The sequence below is a fragment of the Porites lutea genome, chromosome 8 (assembly GCF_958299795.1).
Source record: "Porites lutea chromosome 8, jaPorLute2.1, whole genome shotgun sequence".
NCBI classification, from domain to species: Eukaryota; Metazoa; Cnidaria; class Anthozoa; order Scleractinia; family Poritidae; genus Porites; species Porites lutea.
In genome coordinates this window covers 9593768-9616878 of record NC_133208.1, presented here as the reverse complement: position 1 = coordinate 9616878, position 23111 = coordinate 9593768, and the positions used below count along the sequence as shown (strand labels likewise).

At 40.0% G+C, this 23111-nt stretch overlaps 1 protein-coding gene and 1 non-coding gene across 2 annotated transcripts; one reads left to right on the top strand and one right to left on the bottom strand.

Annotated features, from left to right (window-relative positions):
• Positions 1-4567: 4567 nt before the first annotated feature.
• Positions 4568-17588, bottom strand: LOC140945078 (uncharacterized). The gene is made up of 11 exons (XM_073394146.1): positions 17043-17588; positions 16798-16911; positions 16307-16613; positions 13765-13849; positions 12587-12623; positions 12283-12339; positions 11495-11703; positions 10868-11012; positions 10457-10546; positions 9629-9766; positions 4568-9200 (listed from the first exon to the last, which is right to left on the bottom strand). The coding sequence occupies exons 1-11, from the start codon at positions 17265-17267 to the stop codon at positions 6609-6611; spliced, it is 3999 nt and encodes a 1332-aa protein (XP_073250247.1). The 5' UTR covers positions 17268-17588; the 3' UTR covers positions 4568-6608.
• Positions 17589-18628: 1040 nt separating this feature from the next.
• Trnat-agu (transfer RNA threonine (anticodon AGU)) lies at positions 18629-18702 on the top strand. Its single transcript has one exon. It is a non-coding gene; the product is annotated as a tRNA-Thr (tRNA).
• The last annotated feature ends 4409 nt before the right edge of the window (positions 18703-23111 follow it).

Genomic DNA, 23111 nt, shown 5'->3' with positions numbered 1-23111 from the left:
TTCATCTGGTGATGAAACACTGCATCTCATGTTTGATATATTACTTCAAATATAGTTCTTCTTTGGCCGTATCTTTTTTTATCTGACGAGATTTTATTGCTCTAGTGGGCTCGCAAAGAGAAAAGTTGTTCTAATAAAAGCTAGTTTGCGATTGGTCATTTTCAAACATCAGCGATCATTCAAGGTTACACTGCCTCGCACGTAACTAACTAGCTGAACACGCTTAATAAAATAGACTCGTTAACGTGTCATGAAGGGTACCAAAGAGTATAAATCCTTTCATTTGACAAGAAAAAAAGAAAATGACAATTAATTTAACCAAAGCAGTGTGTATCTTAAGATTGATCCTCCCATCTGTGCGTTGCTATTCTGACTGTCATTCACGGTCTGACCCTTGTTTTCACGTGCTCCCCATTATATAGTCTGAATTCCGAGAGATAAACAATTGAGTAGCACGTGCATTAAGCCATGCTAGCACACGCTGGTGTTTTTAACGGGAAAACAAGAAAGCGTATGTCGCGTGGACGAGTCAAGGTTTATTCTGGTGGAACGACGGCTCTTTATAAACGTGAATATCTTTATTAATAACGTTATTGCACTATTTTACCGCTATAAGAATATATGTTATAAGAATATTGGGGCTGAAATTTGCGACGTGAAGATTTTAAGAATATTTTAAGAATTTCCCTGCTAGCAGAAGTCTGCCTCGTCGTGAGAGACCTCTCTGCTAGCAGGGAATTTAAGAATAAAACCGAGGCTGAGAATTTGAAAAGGATTCAATTTTGTGTTTGAAAATCTGTAGATAAAGTACAATTGATGTTTTCAACTTAAAGATAAAAACATAAATTGTACTTTATCTACAGATAATATTAAAGCGAAGAAAATTATTCATTTCACTGAACGGCAACAACACGGGTAATTGAAACCACAATTTTAAGTTTCTTTTCGTGGGTTTTGATGAATTCCTTCACCCTTTTTTCACGTTGTGATCAATAGACCTCTGAAGAATATAACGGTCAATACTGCTTAGTGTTTCAGAAGTTTGCTTTTTAAGTCTGTCCCTTTCGAGGACTAACCTGTGATGTTTCTTGGTGCGTCCAAACCCCATGTTGTTCTAACGCGGAAATGCCATAAGCTATAATTTATAATTAAGAATAATTCCTAAAATGGACAGAAAAATAAGAACATTCGGGCTGGGCCAGAAAACAACATTCCTTTATAAAAAATGAATGTATTAGACAAAGTGATCCTCTGTGCCACCAATTATGCCCGAATTTAGAGGAGTTATAGTGTATCAAGTGTACAGTAAGGTGATGCATGCTTCGGGCTAACATTGCGCCCGTGCGTTGCACCTTCTCACGTGTTACATGTGCGACCTATGGTGTTCCACCCGCGCCAAAAATGTAGATCACAACATCCAACTTGAAATTTAAACATTTGACTTGAGAAAAATCAACGTGACGTTTTAGCTCAACAGTAAATCGTGAAAGGGACACTCTGTTCGCACCTGCTCACGTGATAAATACTCGAGAGAGAACTACTGAGTGAAAATCAAGGTCGTCTTGAATGTTCCAAATAAGTTTTTATTTCCTTAACCATAACGTTGTATTCATTTGTAAAAAAAGAAATAAATGGATAAAAACCTAACGTTTCTCTGTTGAGAAGCTATGATTTAATAGGGCCGTTTCACGAGGTGTACGAGAGAAAATAAGCCGCAGTTTTCTCTAGCCACGGCTTACATAAGACGCGAAATGAACCATTTACACGAGTACGGCTTACGTAAGACGCGAACTGCTCGTATAAATAAAGTAGTACACGGCTTAGTTCGCGGCCAGATCGGTTCAATGATGACGTAGTGTGTTTCGGTACCCTGCGAAATTTGCAACAATGGCTCGAGCGAGCAAAAAAGCGAAATGACTGGCTTTGGTCAGGAAAATCGCCATATTTTACATTGTCTTTTTCGTTTCAAATTAACATTTCGGTCAAGATTAGGGCTGGGCTGTTGCGAAGCTTGTGCGGATACCTCAACGAAAGGTTCGTCAGCGATCAATTGAGTAGCTTGGAAAAGATGTTCCAGCGATGGGCAATTTGTTTGCCCCGAAAATCTCGAATTATAACCGCTGCGACACGAAGGGCAAACTGTTGCTTCCGAAACCAAGAACTGACTACCTCAATCGTAGTTTTTCTTAGAGTGCTGCTCTTCAATGGAACAATCCTCCCGAGGAAGTACGTAAACCAAATTCTCTAGATGTCGCTAAGAGAAGCATCCATAGTTGATTTGCTCATCAGTACTCCCGCGTGGTACATACGTAAACCAATTATAAAGATTTTTAATTAATTTCTATAGTAAGACTGATCTATTTTTTGTTAAAACCATGTATAAATAAAGTTATCATTCATTCATTCATTCGCAAAGCGCTCTCGATATTGGTTATCTCCCCTAGGTCCTGGGCGGGGGTTCGATCTGACCACATCTATTGGATCTTTCATCCCGCGGTCGTTTGCTGCACTGAAAGAGGATCCCACAACATCAACCAGCTCAAAAAAACGGAACTGAGGAGGGGTAAGCAAAGACCGAAAATTGACCTAAGACGATTCCCCCGACCCAGGCCTAGAGAAGATGTCTACCACAGACCGACGTAGAAGTCAAGACAACAAAGGAATGCCATATTTGACAAATCGCTTGCGGACTCATCTCTCAGGACCCGAGAGTGAGACAAAATTATCAAATAGTCCTTGGAACCACGAAACCCCTCCGCTGAGGTAATGACGACTACTTCTAGGTTTTAATACTCCAAATAAACAACAATCATTCACACGTCATTATCGTCCTACAAATACGCAAACAGATTACAGTAAAAGCTTGGCAGCAACAAGCACATGCAACAAAAAACAATTCCTCTCAAAATTAGGGAAACGCCGAAAATACTTCTCACTAACAGTAATCACTCTCAGGTAGAAATGTATCACGTGCTGCATTGCATGTAAATGAAAAAAAATTTTTTTTTAAATTAGAGCTCCCAGCAAGATATCAATTTCGTCAATCAGATCTTAACTCCCACAAAACGCACTCTTATGTCCAAAGTTCACAGAGATCCTCAACGCCTAACTTAATGAGAATAGCATCTAGAAACCTGATCCAAGGACCCTTCCCCACTAAAAAGGGGGTTAGAATAGACTTTCCCTAAGTCTGAGAGGCTTACGCAAACACCCCATGACAGTCACTGCAATATCGGGCTCACAAAGATACCCATTCACTTTACAATCAGGCCTACATTATACACTCTGGCCTTATGATCGGACTTCCAAAGATTACTATCACCATCCTTATAAAGAGCCTCGCAAAGACGACAACTCACGTTTTAATTGGGAGCGCAAATGACTTATCACCCGCTCCCTACATAATCGGGCTCACAAAGATACCCTTCAGAGGCGGCGGAGCGTTTTGAAATGTGGGGGGCTCATCTTCTACTAAGCCATACGCATACCCCAACTCAAATTTTCCAAAATGCGCTTTACGTTGTTCATTGGCACAAGCAATATCCACAGTGTTTAGTGTGTCCGTAATCGATTTGTGGCTCTGAAGTCGCTGACAACACAGATATTGTCAGATACATCGGTAAATGCGTTTTTCGGCACCAAAACGTGGCGGGGGGGGAGCTACGCCGTCCCCCTGCCCCCCTGCCCCTACTCCGCCGCCTAGGCGGCCTTAAACAATTCCCTTTGTCCTGACAAAGTCCACGCTCGCATAATCAAAGATTGCCTCCCCGTCATCCTGGGTCCGCTTACGAAGATCATCAACTGTTCTCTACTCACGTCTACCTTCCCTGCTGCGTCTAAGAAAGCGGAAGTAATTCCTCTCAAAAAAGGGTGATGATGAGGTGGCATCTAACAACCGCTCTTTATATTTCTTAGCCGTTGCCTCCAAGATCTGCGAAAAGATAGCGCTAAACCAATTTAGTTCTTACCTAACGAATAACAACCGGTCGTCATCTCACCAAACTGGAAATCTGCTGAAGCTCTCAGTATTCATTCTACGGATGCCATATTGGAAGGAATGGACAACAAGATAGTTACTGCTTTGATATTGCTCGACCTCTCGAAAGCTTTGACAGCAACAATCATCGCAGATTACCGTATTTATTCGATTAACCGCCCTGGGCGCTTATTAAATTTTTGGACCTTGAGAGTGGGCGTTTATTCGAGGTGGGCGCCTTTTCGAGGCTGGGCGCTTATTAAATTTTCAGCATTTTCAGCAAGTGTAGCATGTTTATTTTGCTACAAAATAATAAATGGTAATAACAAAACTCGAAGATGTAACAAGGCAAGGTTCCGGTAAAATACTCTGAAGAAAACTCCGTCTTCGGGGAAGTCTCTTATTAGTACTTATTCAATTTTTTGGGCGTGGGGTAGGGGTGGTCGCTTATTTGAGTTTGAATGGGAGTGGGAGGAAGGTAGGGTGGGGTGGGCGCTTCTTAGCTTTTTCTGCCTTTAGGATGGGCGCTTATTCCCTGGGTCTCCAAGGATATGGTTTCCGTTAGCACAATAAGCACACATAACAAGCGAATAAAATAACAGCCATTACATGTTTTCTTTTCTCCAATTCACTCTAATTACATCAATCCCTCAGTAGAGAGATGGTTTATCTGCCCTAACTGAAACAGTGATTTTCTAAAAAACATTCTGAATTAAAATCGATTGATCGTACAATCAATGAGGCTGTGTGACTTTGTACACGCCAATATATCCAAATAAAATGAATATTTCATAACATTTCTATGTCTCCAAATATTTTTTTATATTGAAACTAAAAATTCCAATTGATTTAAGCCCCAAAATTGAGATAACAATTCTCTTCTCAAGTCTCAACAAATCCCCAAATATACTGCAATACTAAAGAGTTCACGTGAAAAGAGTTATAATATTCTAACATTCTACTGACAAGATGTTGTACCGATTAAGAGAAAGTTAAGGGCTGATAGCTTGGGAATAATCTCTCATTGAGGCTTAAATAAATTATTAAAAGAGTATTCAATAAATTCAGAGTTAATTGACACTGACTATATATTGAGTGACAAATCAGATTTCACTTCATGATGCCACAGGCAACGTCCAATCCCTTCTCCTACACTAGCTTACACCATTGTCAAGTCGTGTAAGTGATTTTAGCTTTAAATTTGGCGCATAAAAGACGTGATTGTTCAAAGGAAAGCCACTGGGCAGTACTTTCCTAGTACATGTATACTCTCTTTTGTGTTGTACAAGGTGGTTAGAAGTTTTAATAAGTGCTTAAGTGTCGTTATTCAATCGAGCACGTTGGTTTTCGTGTGTGGAAGAAATACTAGTCTGACCAGGGAGGGCTATGCTTCGACGACTAAATGACTTCATAAGTACATATGTACTTTTCTGCGATAATGTTGACAGTATGTTAACACTGCTGACCATTCAAGGAAGTTTAAATGAATATGCCACAAGGCAATTGGTAAGACATCAAAAAAAGTAATGCTTTCTGAGTAGGTTTAAATCTTATACATCCAACTTTTGCAGTTACACACTTCCAAAAACTGCATTGATATATAAATATCATAATATTGTATCATAAAATTTATAAGAACAAATAGGAGTAACTTGACTGCAATACTATACACCAAACTCGTATGAATTGGAATTTTGTTTGCCGTTTTTATGCCAACGAAAGGCCTCTTCTACGTAAATTTTGGCTAATTTTTAACTCTCAGTCGCGATTTCATCTAGTACTTAATTGTTTGCGTTTTGAAGATGTATTCTATGATATAATTTCAAAGTAAAAAGGCACTTAACTGTACAACGCTTGTAGTCTTCTTATACTAATCACATCGATTATAGCATTTAAACATACATAGATACGACAAGCAAAGTCGAAAAAAAAAAATGGTATCGTGCTACATTTTGGCCATTCATTATAAGAACCTGAAAGTAGTCACACGAACTAACACTGAAGAAACAATTAATTCAGCGAAAAGAAGGTTCATAAAATAGTTCGAAACATTCCCAAATACCAGTCCCTTTAGTTTGAGGGCTAAATCCTAGTTCGAATATCTGGACTTATTAATCTAGAAAAGCCGCTATATCCGGCATAAAAGATTTGCAGACGTCTTACTTCTCTATAACTTTCCAGTCATGTCTTGATTGATCTTCGTACTTCTCATAAATTAACAAGAACCACATTTGCATTTTATATCAAATTCGTTCTTTCTTCTAACTGAACAGCCAAAACTAGCGTGAACTAATGTGACAAAATAGCCCAAAATAGAGCTATCTGGAACTATAAAGTATGAGAGGATTACTTAAAATATCAAGATATATCCTAAACCTGCTCTTTTGGTACTGTGCAATACACAGAACGCTAAAAATGCAAGGCTATGAACGAAACCCCATTGAAAATAAGAACCTGTCTTTGCGATTCAACACAAATCTTCCCTTGCAAAATCCCAAACTTTCTAAACAATGCTCCAGAAAAGCAGGCTCCTTTTTCTCTGTGCGTTCTACGCGGGGCTAATGCTAAGCTCTGGGCCTTCATACAAGTGTGAAATCCCGGCAGCTTCATTAAAAAAGCATCCTGTGGCATATCAGAGCCAGTTCTGGTAGTGGCCTGTGACACATGTTTGTGTGTAAGGAGCTACAGTAATAAGCGTGTCAATAGGATAACTTACTCCAGTCCGTGTGGCAGTTGAGATGGTTGTTAGCGATGCATGGTCTATTCCATTCGTGCTACCTATCCGCTTTGCAGAATCCATAAAAGATGACAAATAGTTCTGCGAATTTACAAGAGCAAGATTTGATGAAAGGCCGTTTCTGGTAGCGAAAAGTGGATGAAAAGGAGGCATGTAAAAGCTTGGAAACGTCGGGAAAGGTACACCAAATTTGTATGGACTGTAGCCGCCGAACAAGCGATTGGCCGCCATCGAAAGGTCTAGGTAAGACCTCTCTGGACCACTGCTAAGCTTGTTACCTTCTCCTGGAGAGAGTGGGAATGGCGGTAAAAATGGAATTCTCGGGGAAGCGGAAAGTTGCATTGACGGCTCTGAAGGATTGGAATACATCACAGGGCCACCACGATCTTTTTCACGTGTAATGGAATGCGAAGGTCTCTCAACAATGCTTTCACCGGGCGGCGGCCTTGACAAAGATCTCTCATCTCCAAGGATGTTACTTATCCTGTATGATGCTGAAGCGGTATTGGACTTGTTCTCCTTGATATTTTCACCTCCTAAAAGTCTCAAAACACTGAAATTAGAGCTAGTACTTCCTCGTTCATCGCGTGACTTTACTACAGACGCCTCAGTGTTGGTAACTTTATTAGGAATCATTCCGTTCGAAAAAGACAAACATTTCAGTCCTTCGTCTTGTAATGATGACAACTCTACACGATTCAAACTGGAATTTGCACCAGATGAGACATGATCTGCATCTACCTTGCTACTGACTCTTGAGAAACTACTAGACAAACTGGGGTTTTTGAGTCCACCACCGCTGTGATGAACATGGGGAGAAGATCCCCAAGTCTGATTTCTCGTAGTTGGGGACAAGTCATTGTTTTGAGAACCGTCAAAAGAGGGCATCAACAAATGGTCTGGACGTCTCGCCTTTGGAGACAGATGAAAATGTTTATTTTGATCATTTCCTCCCAAAGACCATCCAGTGGTAACTTCTCCGTTAACACCAATCGATCTGTTTTCTTCCACATTATTACTTGGAAGACCTTTAGATGGGTAATTTCCACCTACAAAATTCATTCCTGAGTTGCCTAGTTGTATCGGGGTGGAAGGATGGTGATCTGATAAACTAAAGGTTCGATTAACTGAGGTTTCACTGACGCTACCTGGCCTTATAGAGTTGCCATTCATCGATGGGGACTGGACAGAATAATGACCCGCTTTAGAAACGTAGCTATTTACGATGCCAGGTTCATTGTCCGCTCTTGACAGAGCTGTTTCTGCCAGCATGTCTAAGTATCCTACTTCTCGTTCTTCAACGTTTGGTTGAAAGGCAAAAGCATCTTTTTCAGCGGGATCAGACTCCATATTGACAGCCTCTTCCTCCATTTTCTTCTTTGCCACTTTCTGTTCCCATTCATTAAGGCCGTGAAGCGTGAGGTTCATGTGCTTATGTTGATAAAATACAAGGCTAATGCGTGTAGGATCCTGCCGTTTGGGCTTCTTTAAAGGAGTCGTGGCATGCAACTCTTTCTTAGCAACCTCAATAAGCAACGACCCATGGCCAAGAGCGATTGCTACTCCTCCCATATCTTCTTCAATCCTGAAAGATCTTTTCGCCTGCTCAAAATTGAACAGATCTTTCTCATTTTTACGATTTACCGCTTCTTCTTTCACATTCCCATTTTCGTCAAAAGATGCAATACCCGATGCTCTCATGAGCGGGACCTCTTTGTCATCCACCCATTTGATTTGTGACGTTCTCCCCATTTCCCGAGAGGCACCGTTGAAGTGATGAATCACAGTCTTTGGTTTAGCGTATTCCGTGACACGGTTTGTCGATGAGCTGCTCATACTAACGGATTTATCGAACGGTATTCGACAGTTCCAAGGCCCGGATACAAATGGAACCTTTCTTTCGTCAACGTAACCAAGCGCCGAACTTTGAAAGTAATTTAAGTGTCCGGGATTGCGGTACAAATAGGGAATGTGGTTCTCGTCAACCCAGTGAACTTCTGGCGCATGACAGTGATTCAAAACGTAGTTATTGCCAAGATGAGGATGGTACTGAAATAATGAGGAACCTTGAGGGGGGTACCGTCCATTGTAACAGTTGCTCATCACGTGGTTGGAAGCTGGGTGATGGTGGATGACAGAAGTGGGAAAGCCATGTACCGATTGCGCATGTCCATGTGGGATGTGACGCCCATCCAAAGGGACAAAAGTCTGATTGTTGTTTATATCGTGAAACACTTCTTTTCGTTCTTCTCTACGGTGTTCCTGGTTTTTCACTGCCTTGTTAGCCGGGTGTTTTGGAGAGTTTTCCTGTCCATTCACAGTTGAGTAACCAGGTGATACCCCCACAGGAGGGTCAAGAAAGTGGCTAGGCATGACATAATTAGGTTTCACAGGGTTTCCATTTTTGTCCAGTAAGCGATATAACGGCAGAACGTGGAGTTGTTCATCTTCTGAGTTCTCAGAATCTGGCTTCAGGATGGTGCAAACCTGTCAAAAAGAAAACGGTTATTACGCACAACTCCATCTTTGCATGACATTGTCAAATAAGACTAGGCCCCAGTTGTTCAAAAGGTGGATAGCGCTATCCACTGCATGATAAATTACTATCCAGTAGTGAATAGTGCAATTGGTTTCCCCAATACTTTAATATCCACGAGATAGTGATTTATCCGATGGATAGCATTATCCAACGTTTGAACAAACTGGGCCTGCAGGTGGCTAGGGATTTTGCACTTTTGGTTATTGTTTGATGTTTGCATCCTTTAGCACCTACCAAACATAAATGTCATGCTCAAAAGTAAATCTAATGTTTACGTCAAAATTTTAACACTACGGACTTTAAAGATGGCAAATCATCCGAACCGGATACAGCCTTGAAAACAAAAGATAAAAATAAAACTAAAGATTGTGTTTACCAGTGTCGCTCCGCCATCCATGTTACGCTGATCCTTGTGGCTATGCGCACAAAAGTCCACACAACAGGTGACCCCTGAAAATGGTCGCTTCTCGCCATTTCCAATGCGGCACTCGAGTCCTTCCTTTTCTTGTTTGACCTGACAAAGAGGCACGCAAAGTTCATATAAAGAAACACACAAACAAAAAAGAAGAAACGCGTCACCTTTAACTTGCATCACAAGAAATTCCCGACTTATGGCGACTAATGATTTACGGTAATCATTCTTGCACCGATGGACCAGAGCAAGAGCTATAGAGCTCTTGACCAAAGACCCGTTTCACGAAGTTCTATTAAGTCACGGTTATACCTGAATTTTAGTATTAAAATGGTAATGACCATTGCTAACGAAGACGTTGAATAAAATAACACTCAGAATCGGAGATCTTCTTGAGTCTTGGCCCAGCCTCGATACAGCCTTTCATATCTGGTTGTTACAAAGGTGCGACGACATGGCAACCTAGTGGACACATGTTACCCTGCTTACCACAAGTTTTTTAAATTTCGGTGGAATATTTCGGGCTCGGCTAAGCTAAGAGCGGCGATAAAGACTTGACAGAATGAAGGGAAACCGCTAAACAAGTCTCTGAAACCCAGGGCAGATAAATCTCTATCCATAACCAGTAAGAAACTACAGTGTACGCAGGATTAACCTTGCAAACAGTTAGCCTCCGTTTCGATGGATAAATACCATTTTGAGGATATTCAAGCCACATAAACCGGATCAGTAAGCTTCAGTCGTATTAAATGACCTGGATATTGAGCCGTCTTTAACTATCTGCTATCTCACCTGGTTGTTAAAGGCCTCTGGAGCAATCTTCTCGTACGCAAAGGATAAGTCAGTCGCTAAGTTTTGCATTACTGTTTCTAATTCTTCCTCCTATGAACACAAAAAAGCAAAAGGAAAATTATCACAACAGCTGATTTAGCGGGAAGAAATGATTTACCCTCTTTCAAGGCGTACAAAAAACATTTGCGCATGAGCTTAGCGAGGTTGCTTTCGTCTTCGGCACAAACTTCAAAACTTAACTGTAAATCTACTTATTTTAGGAGTTGGGGACATGCAATGTAGCCGCGTGTACGTGTTTTATGACATTGAGTTCATATCAAGAGTATAAAAATGTTTTCTAATTCCCACAAATGATCAGAGAAAGGGCCCTTAAAGAGAAGTTAGTGCAGTGCAAGTTAAATAATAACCTACCTTGGAAGGATCAAGTAATTTAAACTTGCGCGGAGATTTGCTACGAGTAAACTTGCAACCATTATAAAACATGCTCCAGGAGCAGCCAAAAGAAAAGGACGCACCACAAGTATCATCACTTGTCCCCTGACAGGCACATGATTTGCTGCAGTGCAATAAAAATGGTAAATCCTTTGGTGAGTGGAAGTGCACTAAGCTGCTCTAGCTATCTAGTTTACAGGCACTCAAATTAATAATTATTGACAAGTGGAAAATAAAAACAACCTTTAAAAGCATTACAGAGGAGTTGAATTAAGCAATTTCCAATTCAGTCCAAAAACTCTCTCTTTCAAAACGAGGCAAATTGCAAAACCTTTGTTGTGAAAATGAGTTAGTTTCCCCGCATGAGAATAAAAACTCATTTTTGTATCAATGGCTTCGCACTTAGCCTCGCTTTGAAACAGAGGCTTGAGGCAACTGGGAAATGGACTATTCACACAAATCCGGAAACACAAATGCAGCGCGACTTGAACTCAGGTCTTCCGTCTTCCAAGTATTTCAAGGAATCAACAAACGAACGAGAATTTCATCAGTTCTAATTTGTGTGCTTTCCGAAATTGTTTCTGTATATAAAGTATGTATTCTTACGTCTCGTTTATTCCGCATCGTCTGGCAGTAGGAACACCATGTTGTGGTAGAACAGTGCTAAGGTGCTTATACAAGTTATCCGCTCTCGCCTGGTTAACACCTTCCCATAACACTATGTTAGTTACAATCAGGGACGTTTCACAAACGTGATCAACTCGCTTTTTCGCCAGGACCAATATCTTCTCTTCCTTACCGGAACGACGAATAACCTGATTAATAACAAAAACCAACGATAAAGAGTTTATTGGAATTAGCAAAGTGGCCATACACGTTCTCTGTGCTCGGATCATTGAAAAAAATTGGGGGTGGGGCGGGCGGGGCAAAGGCTGGCTAGTGACTCGAAGTAGGAAGGCTTGAAGAACTCTCCTCATATTGAAGTCTTCATTTTTTCTGGAAATGGATTCCCTAGGACAAAACGTTGGTCACAATTTGCTATTACGGACGTATTTTATGTGTCTCGTCTCGTGGCCGTTATGGATCTTTTAACCTTCTAAAACAAATGGTCCGTTATTTTAAGTATCAATTAACACTTAATAAAAGAAAGAAATCAAACAAAAAAGCAACATTTTAATACCTGAAAAAAAAACAACCCCAAAAATACGGCATGCAACTTTTGGTCGACGCTTTCAATGTCTTTGGCTTTCTATTTTTGTTGTTTAATGAATAGATTTACGCACCTTTAGCCCGACAATTACCTAATGAAGCCTGCTACTAAAACTAGTTTCTTTTCGTTGATTTTTGCAGCAGAAAAAAAAATTAAGTTGACAGTCATCAAAGAGGTCACTCACCCATCTTGCAATTGGACAACCAAGGTGGTTCTTTCCTTCTTTACCAGTATAACCAATCTAAAAAATTAAACAGATTTAAAACATTTATATTGTAAATAAAAACGTCTCGCAGTTTAATTTCTTGACATGAATTGTTTCATATCTTGAATCAATGTCTTGCCTTAAGGCAGTGACTCAGTGCTTTTGCATTAATCAAATACAAGCTTGACAAAATGGTATCAAAGAAATAAATACATATATCCCCTGTTTGACAACCGCAAGTGAACCATATTGCGTTATTTAAGTGTTGACTGTCAATACTCACCAATTCAATTCTCAGGGCTGAGCCTTTGATAGAGAATCTGGTAATGAAAAAGGGATATTTGAAGAAAGAGATTAACGTTTCAAAATCTTCATCTTAAAAGAAGGTCCTGCGATTTCTCAGTTGCATATATATTTTCAAAGGCAAATAAAGTGGATCTTTCTTACTGTGAAAATAGCTGAGACAACAAAGCTTGCCTTGCAAGTTTGCAGAGCAAGCAACCTCGTCCCCAGGGATTAGCCTTTGCCATTTTGGATGATCTAAACTCGCTCCTTATCTTGAGACTACAATTTTTATTCTTTGCTTATGTAAATGTATTTATTTGTCTCTTTTTTTCAATCTGTGTTACATGTAAATGGAGCCGAATGAGATAAATCTTCTTGTCTTGTCTTGTCTTGGCCACATTTTGAAATTTCTCAAGGACCCTTGTCTTCACCCCATTAGCATACATGCCAACTCTCCTGGATACAGCACCGATTTCCCACTCTCCAGTACGGGTGACCATATCTCCCGGATAAAATCATCTTTTGAGCTTTTCTGTACCTTAGTTTGAGATTTAGCCAATTTTTAGCTCAAAACCTGAATTTTTCTTACTCGCAGTACATATTTAGTCGCTGACATAATTTGCAGACAAAGATTATTTCTGACATCAAAACAATGATTGCGAATATGTACCTCATGTAAGACTTCATATAATGTCCTTAGTAATTCCCATTGGGGGCTGGGTCATTTTGTCGTGGGGTGGGGTCCGTTAAAATTCCAGGGTGTAGTGAAAAAAAGAGAGTCTCCAGATTTTAGATCTCCAGAGGTTGGCATCTCTGCATTAGGACCCCTGAGTGGAGCACATCTAGACTCCCCATCTCCATGATCTCAGTCCCATTCTAGAACTGACCCATCTGGATCAACACAAATGGCTGCTTAATTAAGTGATTCATCTTTAAAAATAAAATGAATATGATGGTAATAAAATATGCCAAAACACCCTTCCCAGAAAAGGAACTTTTAAAAAACCTTTTGAACTGCATACAGGCCAAAAAGTAGCTGACTTTTATAAAAGAATTTGAGCATCTTCACCTGTGTTGATTATAACCTTTACAATGAAGAGGCCCACTTATATAAATGCGGGTGTTAGCAATCATAATAAATCTGGCCACAGACCCAGTGCAATTTCAGCACTTTACCTTTGTTCCAAGACATCTCTAAGGGTACTCATGTTTGGTGCTGCTCCCAGGTAAGTGTAATAAGGACCATCTTCTTTCCCTGAAACTAAAGCCATTCAGAACATGTTATTTACATGGTGACGAAATGAATAACAAGTGGTATTGTCAGTTTACTGTAACATGAAGAAGTGAAAGAATCCTGGGGTGAGGGGTACTCCCTATAATGTCCTCTAAGGGGATCAGGCTCCACCACAAAGGGGTACCTTGTTCAGCCTTCAGGATTTTTCACTACTTGATGTAAATGAAAATGGTAGGGAAATCAGTCATTGCAGACTATGAAAGGATCTAAAAGGGCTAACAGGCAGGCAGATTTTATAGCTGTTTAAGAGACACGAAAACTTTCTGGCTCAGTGATTTATTGATATTTAAAAGACAGAACATAAACCGCCATTTGAAAGGGGTTACATTTGCCAATAATAGGTATAAAGTGGTACCTTTTCTGTCCAAAATTTTGTTGAGGACCCCCCACCCTCCTCAGAAAGAGTTAACCACCCACAGGATTGGCTTCGTACAACAACATGCATGGCCACCTATTTCATAGTTTTAAGTACACCAATATGGCTGTTACAAAATAGCAAATTGCTTTAAAGAAGCCCCGACAACCCCAGCAGCTCCACATCAATACACCATAGAGTAATCAACTGAGTCAGTTTGACCTCCTTAAGGAGTCAGAGATCAGATTCAAACTTTACTCTACAAGTGTACCTGTGTATTGGAACTGTTATAGGAGTCATGGAAGTGATTATGAGGGAGATTACAACTGATAACACAGCTGCCCATGGAATGCAGAATTACTGTAGCAACACCATTACAAACAAAATTCAGAGTCATAAAGGAAGGTGAAGGAGTATGAAAATGCAGTTACTTTAACCTCAATGCATCAAATAAAAAGAAGGAAGGTACCAAAATAAATGCAAGAAACTTAGTAAGCTGTTTTGAATACCCTGAAGAAAGAGATGCAAAATGCTACAAAGCATAATGGACACTTCAGTACATCTTTTGTAATGCATCACACAGTTCACTAAAAAATGCAGGCCCATAAATTTTGCTTGGACAACTACCTATGAGCCTAGAGAATCACACTTTTGCACTTTTAGTCAGCTGCAGCTCTATTTGCCTAATATTCCAGTTGTTTACATAGAGAAAGTGCTTGAGCTTCTATAGGGCAATTATTGCTAGGCACGTGAAAATATAACTGCTGACCACGAAAACCAAAAAGGTGAGATTCTGTAAAAAATTTTCAAAAACCTTTGTACAAAAACTGGCAAGCAAAATATAACATCATGTCAACAAAATACCTTTATTTTTTCTTAAATCTTACACTTGAAAATGTCAAAATTCTTGCAAAGTACGCTGACTTCTTACTACAGAAATACAACGTGGTATTAAAAGGCTTCGGGAAATATAATACATCATTTTTCAGTTATAAACCCATTGGAGAAGGTGGCCGCAACGTTGTCTGCAACTGGGGTACATGTTCGAATAATAGTTACTTTCGGTCGTTTCTATTCTCTGCATTTGATGGCTTATTCCATAATCTTCTAATATCGCGAAATCAAGGTTCTTCATTTCTTTACCTTTTGCCAGGATTAGGTAAAATTCGATACCATGATTCTTACGATATAAACCAATTAGTGTACTCGGTTCCACCTCGGAGCTGTTAATTTCTATTGTTGCCCTCAAAAATCGAGAACGCGTCTCGACAAATGTGTGCCGTGAGACGTGTGGAGTGGAGCACTCATCAATCATTTAGAAACCAAACAATAGGCCGTGAAACCGACAACTTCCACGTTCGAAGCCATTAGCAAAGGGTAACGTATGCCTCTTTGTTTTCTTTTCCACCTTTTTGCGCCGGTTCATTTCACGTTGCGTCTTTGATGATTTAATGATTTAGGCCGATAACGTGAATTAAAAACTTTCGCGAAAGCTCAAAGGAGTGTGTCGTTTAGGCAGATTAGGAATTACTACAAAAACTTGACGCTGAATGGCTGAAGGCGCAGTAGTGTACATACGCAAGCGGCTGTTTTGACGGGTGGTTGCGACACATATAAACAAACGGTGATCTCTATCGTAACAAGATACTGATGAAAATTTTGATAAGAAAACCTCTTTAACGTTTAGGGTAATTTTCCGTGTGCAAAACTAATAAATTTCACCGTGGGCTAACCCAAAGGTTTCCGCTCTCAATTTCATGCTTATGTCAACAAATTTCGGGCTGGTACCGCTCGGGTACACTTTAATAAATTTTATTCCAAGCAACCCGTCTTAATCCCCAATTAGGTTTATTTAAACCTTCAAACAAAGCACGTCTTGGGCATTCGTATCTCACGCTATCCACAAAAGCCGAAACGAAAGTAAATAGAGCTCGCGGCACCCCAAAAAAGAGATCAACCAAATTAGTCGAACTCGACTCAGTCGCGGATGGAATATTCACGCCGGCTGGAAGTAAATAAAACCTTTTGGATTTGAATAAGAATACAAGAAGAAAAAAATATGTAAATACCTGGGCAGTTGCAAGAAGGGGGTCCGAAATCGCTCTCACCGCGGGAAGCCGATGGCTTGCTGGTTGTCAATAGCTTTTCAACGCTCGGTTCAACTGCACTGGAAGGCTGCACGACATCTCTTGCTGTTATATTCACACGAACGTCTTTGGGGAGCTCGTCAGATGCGTTGATTTCTGTGTTCTGCAGCTGAGAAGTTTCGACGGCGTTCTGCTCAATTATCGCAGGCGAATCTGCTCTTTGCGGTTTAGATTCCCCAGAATCGCCATCCGTGATAGTTTCATTCTCTGCAACGATGTCGCCAAAGCGCTTCGAGAAAAAAAATCCAAACCACAACAATAAAGACAAGATATTAGCAAACAACGCTCGCATAAATTGCTCGCGCACAAACTCAGAGGAACAAAAACTCTCCTATTCGTTTACATATGAAAGTCTCCCTTGCCTAAATCAGAATAGAATCATTTTAAGCTACACGTATATAGAAATATCTTACCTTATCTTGCTCCTCGTTACTCACGCGACGCAAGATTTCAGACGCGTCGCTCTCATTAATACCCTGTCGCAACTGAACACCGTCTCGCTTTGTAGCGATGCCCGTTGTCGTTTTCTGCAAAGACAAAATGAATTTATTACTTAAATGTTTTAAAGTTAACGGTTGATAAGCCGTGAGCGCAAATGCAAGCGCGAGGACTGTTAGTTTCGAGCGTGAATCAATACATTCGTTCACATAATTCGCACCTTTTTAAGTTCAATGCATTTACGAAACTTGCATATCTGATGACCAGTTTTCCTATTGACACAATTGCTGCACTCCCCACAATTTACTTTTCTCAGACATGGTTCACAACCACCGCATCTCCGTCGCTTTTTACGAGGTACCGTCTCTTCGAAATCACCAGATCGTTTCTCCCCTGGTTCGCTTCGATCGCTCGGAGAAATCGGCCGCTCGACACTGCTTTCCATACTCAACTGATAACAAAAGTCGTAGGACGTCGGAAAAAACTATCACAGCCAACAATCCGTGACATCGATAACACTTGCGGGTAAACTCGGCCAGAGAAGCGGAAAAGCTCTAAAATCTGGAACTGAAAATCTTCATAAGTTATTTTTTACTATAGCCAAAGTACTTCCATCAATCGGTAACGATATCAGCAGCGAACGTCAGACAGGCTTGCCGTTGATCAAACACAAATTTCACGCAGCCACAAGCCACTTCCGAGCCAACCAAATGCAAGGTAGGTGGGAATAGTCTGTTTGCGAGCCGACAAATGCACGCCCACGTGGGGTTCGAGGCCGCGAAAATTGATCAAGCGTGACCAATTTGCGCGCGTGCGTCGATGCCGTTGTCAATTTCAAGTCGAAAATAATAATAATAAATTCCGGTCTCCCAAGCCGCAGACAAAATGGCATACGAAATCAGCGTCTATATTTAAAATTTCAGTGGCAAAACGTTTAAATCAAAATAGTTTCAATTTTTGCGTAAAAGAAATTTCTCAATATTCAGTGCTCTTTAGACATACGCAGCGATTTGAGCGAATTTCCTTTCCAACTGCGCCCGGAAAGATACTCAATTTTCTTTTCTTCTGGCACAGCTGTTTAATGTTATCCTAGCCAGCAAAACTTAGCTCAAAATCCAGCGCCAAGGATTAGTGTCGGAAATTGCCCATATTTTTCAGATCATGTAACAGCGTTGAGTTCCGTCGCGAGCAGAGAACGATTCAAAAATCCACAAATATCCACCCGATGGAAATTTAGCGTCGGGTCGTTTTGAACACTGAAAATTAGGACATTTAAAATGCAAATTTCCAGGAGATGGAAACGAAAACACTAATCTTAAACTATTTTGGTTGTTCGCTAAACACAGTCGGTGTTTTCGAGCATTGATCGCACCGCGCGGCAGTTCTGTTTTCACGCTTGACTGACAGATTGCGGAAGAAACAGTGCCGCCCTGAAAAGGCAACAAAGCAAAAACGACGTGAAAAACATTATAATCGCAATCATCTGTCTCCCGTGAGCTCTTAAGCAAAATAAATTATTCTTTATGCCGAGTTCAAGATAAAGCTGTATAAATTAAACCATTCATTAGTTAAAAAGAGTAAATAATACGATAAAGGACGTCTTGTCGGCCCCTGAGAGAGATAAACCCTCGGGCAAAAGTACGCGTAGTGTTCCATTGTTGATAAACGCAGTTTGACAATTTAGTCATCCGTGACAATATTTAGACTGTCGACACGCACTTCACTAGCGTTGGAAGTATTGTGTTTCTATGGAAACCATCGACTAATGAGTCACAAAATTTTATAATGATTTAAAATAATGATTTTGGCGCCGTAGCTCAGTTGGTTAGAGCGCTGGTCTAGTAAACCAGAGGTCAGTGGTTCAAATCCGCTCGGTGCCTGTTTTCCTTCTTCTTTCTCTCAACTCTTTTTTAATTCACTATCACAAATAAAACAAAACAGTTAGGGTTGGTTTCCAGTGTCGCGTTAATTTTTACGTGCTTACACGGTGCGAAAAATTTACGTTCGCAAATGAAATAGATGCAATGCATGAAGCGTAAAAGCTGGTGAAAGTTGAACCTCGCTCAACTTCTCGTTTAAACTCAGCACTTTTTATCTTGTCTCTATCTTATTTACGTGATGAGAATTTACGTGCGTTTATAACGTGCGCAGCGAAAAACGCGTCAGTGGAAATCAACCTTTAAAGTTTATCAATGTTCGTTTTCACCAGATTTTCATAGCGTTTGATAATAGAGCCACCGCCATTATGAAAGACACCAGTTCCCAGATTCTCTCCTTCAAACACTTTACAGAAAAACTTCTCCATTGGGACACCTCTATTCAAGTGACACCTCCATTCACGGGACACAAAATTTGGACCCGGAAAAATTTACTTTCACAAAAAAAAAATTCCAAAAATATTTACGACACATAATCTTTGTATTTGTTACCTCTGTTAAAGGGAGACGGAAAAGGATCTCAACCTCCATTCGGGTGACACATTAGCACTCAAAAAGTGACTGACCACTAAAATCGTTGATAAGTTAAGGTGTATACTAGTCACAATGGCGAAAACTTTCAAAACATGAACAATCTAACTTAAATTGATGTACTGTACGTACTTGTAGGATTCAAAACAAAACGTCACAGAGATAATGATTTTTGGCATAATCTAGCTACTTGAGGTAATGACTGCAGCAGATTCAGAGGGAGAATAGAAGAAAAGAAACCTTTTTTGGTTATTTATCAACAAACCCCAAACCAACCTCCAATCAGGGGACACTTGCCTTGGTCCCGAGGGTGTCCCCTTTTTGATCGCTCATTTAAGCATAAGTTATGAATGCTTACAAATGTAGAAGCTTTACCAACCATAAGTCAGCCAGGTAAGAGGATATACGCCAGAAGTTTCCCCTCAGTTAGGGTGGCATCAGTCTCGGCGATGCCCTTCTAAATTACCAACATAAGGTACTCTGAGAGACTCGTCAGCCTTCGTTCCACATAGCTTGTTTAGTTCATTTTATTTTGACTCAGTTAAACTACACCATGAATCAGATGACTTTTATCTACTACACTTAGAATTTTACTACACGGCAGTGAAAGTGCAATCATGATCGTATGTAAGCACGTATGTGATAGTATATCGTATGTGATAGCAGGTCTCCGTTCACTTGCATGATCGCTTTAGCCAGCACCCGGGCCAGCACCCAGCAGAAGTTCTTACCTTTATTACTACAACTCTTTTCTTTGTTCTTTCATGACTCGGCCAGTTGTGCGTGGGCTCTTGGAGCCCGGAAAAAAGGAAATTGCAACTGCTTTAGGGCGCATTCTAGTCGTTTTTTGGGGGAAATGATGTTGATTTGGGAAGGAAATAGAGACATGACCGGTTTTAATAGTGTACTAATTATTCACTTCATATTTTAATAATTAATAACCCCCAAAAACAATATTTTCCCATTTTTCCAAAATTTTAAACATCTCCCCCCCCCCCCCCCCCCCACTAATTTTAGACATTAAAAACATTCGAAAAATCATCTAAAAATTCCCAAATAATTATTGAATTAAGAACTGTACCTTAATCGAGTCACTTTTTGATTGAATGAATTCTTGGCTAAACATTTAAGAAAAAGGGTAGAAATCAACGAAAAGTAATGCTTTTAACCGGACTGCGCCCTTAAGTCAGAAGACTGCGGTCAGAAAGTGAAAACAATTTCATTTTTTCAACGTTTTCTCAGATATTTTCTTGGATTCCCCTCGAGTTTTTAAACCAGACAGTACACTCCTAATGGTTTTTTAAACAGTACTTAAATATTTTGATCCAAAATTTTGCCGATTACAAACAAATGTTTGATCGTGTAGCCACCCTTTCTTGGTGCATGACAAATACAATATTGGACGAAAATGTTTGATCAACCGGGGCTTAAAAATTACTCTCCTGTACCCCTGTTTGTACAGTGGTTGAATAGTTGACTATGTAACACAATACTAACGGCTTGATTTATGCTACAGAGGAACCTCGTTAACGTTTTGCCATAGAATCCTGGTCGTAATAACGAGGTGGTCGCCTTAACCGGGTCTTCAAAACAATAAAATGGCTCAGTGATCAGGGTCGAAAGAATATGGTCTTAATAACTAACAGACAAACGAGATGGTAGTACCAGGACGGGGTGGTTAGGCGTAAGGCCAGGTTCCACTGCAGAAGAAGTATACTTTTGTAGACTGGCGAGAGCGAAGTTTTTTTTCTCTTTTAGCCCTTTTACTGTTACCTTTAGTTCAATTTCTCCTGATTTAATTTCACGCGTACTTCCTTCGCAAACATGGCCTTAGTTGTTATTTGTGAGTATTTAATTACGATTTTCTAACTTTAATGTCTTCAATACAAGCTATAAATTTGTATAACGTGGGAAGAGATCACATATACCACGGAAGAGAATTCGCGGAGACATTTTGCTATGCATTTGCCATTTGCGATAGCAGAACCTATATTTAAGACGCCTACAATCGACTCTGTTTTTGCGCGGGGAGGAATTGTTAAAGTGAAAGTCACTAGACGAGCCCTGACACAATACCACAAAAGAAGCCGGTTGAACTAACCGCGGAAAAGTTTGATAATTGAACAGCAGTGATTTGGAGAGACTTAGAAATGCAGAGGATGATCCAGAGAGTGACAGAAGCTGTGAAAGAAAAGTAAAACAACAACAACAAAAACAAAGAAAAAAGAATTTTATTTAGTAAAATTATAGTCGGAACTTGTATTCTTTTGCTATTGTTAGAAACTATCAATATTACTTAATCGAGTATTAAAAAAAATCTTTAAAAATAGTAAGATTAAAATAAGCTGTTACGTAGCCCTTCATAATTAACAAAACAGTGATCTTCACTTGAGCTGAGCATAAGAACAAAGGGAAGTTCTCCTCAGCAGAAAATACCGCCAGTGTTGGATGTAATCTACCCAGATGTCTAATAAGGTTAACATCACATTGATCCTTTAAGCTTAATTTCAAGAATAGAGAAAGGTCTGACGTGTTTTAAGTAATTACTTTAATCACTTCCGTCCTATATTAGAGAACAATATTGCAAAGGTATCGCGCGTCGCGGGAAAACGTTTGTAAGTTACGACCCTATGACCACAGAAAATAAGAGAATTTCAAATAGTCATCGGTCCTAACGAAACAAAACTTTTCGTCTTTAGATAAAGTGCTGCTTTAAATGTTGTTCAATGACCACAGAACTTATTCTTCGCTAAACCCATATAAGATTTCACGATACTTGTAAAGGAAGGATGCCGGGCCTTCAGTTGTAAGCCGCGACTCAGTGGAGCCGTTTAACAATGTAAATGCTGTATATAAGAGAGTAACCACTACAGTGATTTCCTCCATGTGCACTCTGTCTTTCAAACATGATCGATCGGAAAGTACATAGTGCATAGTTAGATCGATGATGGTGTCTCAGTTCTCTCCTTAGCACTGGATCATTAGAAGTCCCAGGGGGGAGGAATCGAGACTCGTTCAGGAATTTCTTTACCCTGTCTGGGGGTTTCTTTTTCTCTTTGTCGCGTTTGGGGTGAGGGAGGAGTTCACTTCCGAAGAATTCTTTTTAGGAACTGGGATCCTCCCACTATGTTTGATGCCCTACCCTTTTAGCAAGGGATAAGGACTTGCTCAGAATGTACTTTAATTTATTCTCCAGTTTTACGTTTAATGAGGTCCTGTAGGTTCTCTTAACAGGGCGTGACATGGAGGAGCGGCAGGAAAGGAGACAGGCAGGGAGAAATGAGTCCTCAGCAACACACTTCAATTCACAAACAACGCCATTGACACTTCGAAATAATTTTTTAAGGAGCGGATGCTGAGTCTGTTTATACGTAATTTATTCGCAGTTACTAGGCGACGAGCATTGCACAGGTTCAGAAAAAAGAATTTTTTAAAGTATTAAAAACAAGAAGTAGTGATATCATTCCAATTCGATCTGAAAATGATTCTTCGAAAAGGCCTGGTCTGGTAGAATGATATTAAGACGGAATCCATCAGGAAATTGACTAATTTCAACTTTCAGTGGACAAAAACCTTGTACCAGAATAATTTAAACAGTACTGCACTCTTGTTTACATTTTTCAAGGGCTATAGATATAATTTTTCTGTAGCAACACCAAAGACTAATTCTCATGGGACCCCGAGAAAATAAATGTCAAATTTCACAAGAATTGTGAAAACACAGGTAAAATTCTGAAAATGTCATGTGAAAGATGATGTTTTGTGAAATTTGACATTCGTTTTCTCGGGCTCCCATAAGAAGTTTTCTTTGGTGTTATTAC

Bases quoted from the DNA above. Each gene is read 5' to 3' on its own strand.
- LOC140945078 (XM_073394146.1), bottom strand. From the start codon at position 17,267: ATGGAAAGCAGTGTCGAGCGGCCGATTTCTCCGAGCGATCGAAGCGAA. The intron at 16,912-17,042 runs GTGCGAATTATG...TTGTCTTTGCAG, and splicing joins AATGCATTGAACTTAAAAAG to AAAACGACAACGGGCATCGC. The intron at 10,547-10,867 runs GTAGGTTATTAT...TTGTGTTCATAG, and splicing joins AATTACTTGATCCTTCCAAG to GAGGAAGAATTAGAAACAGT.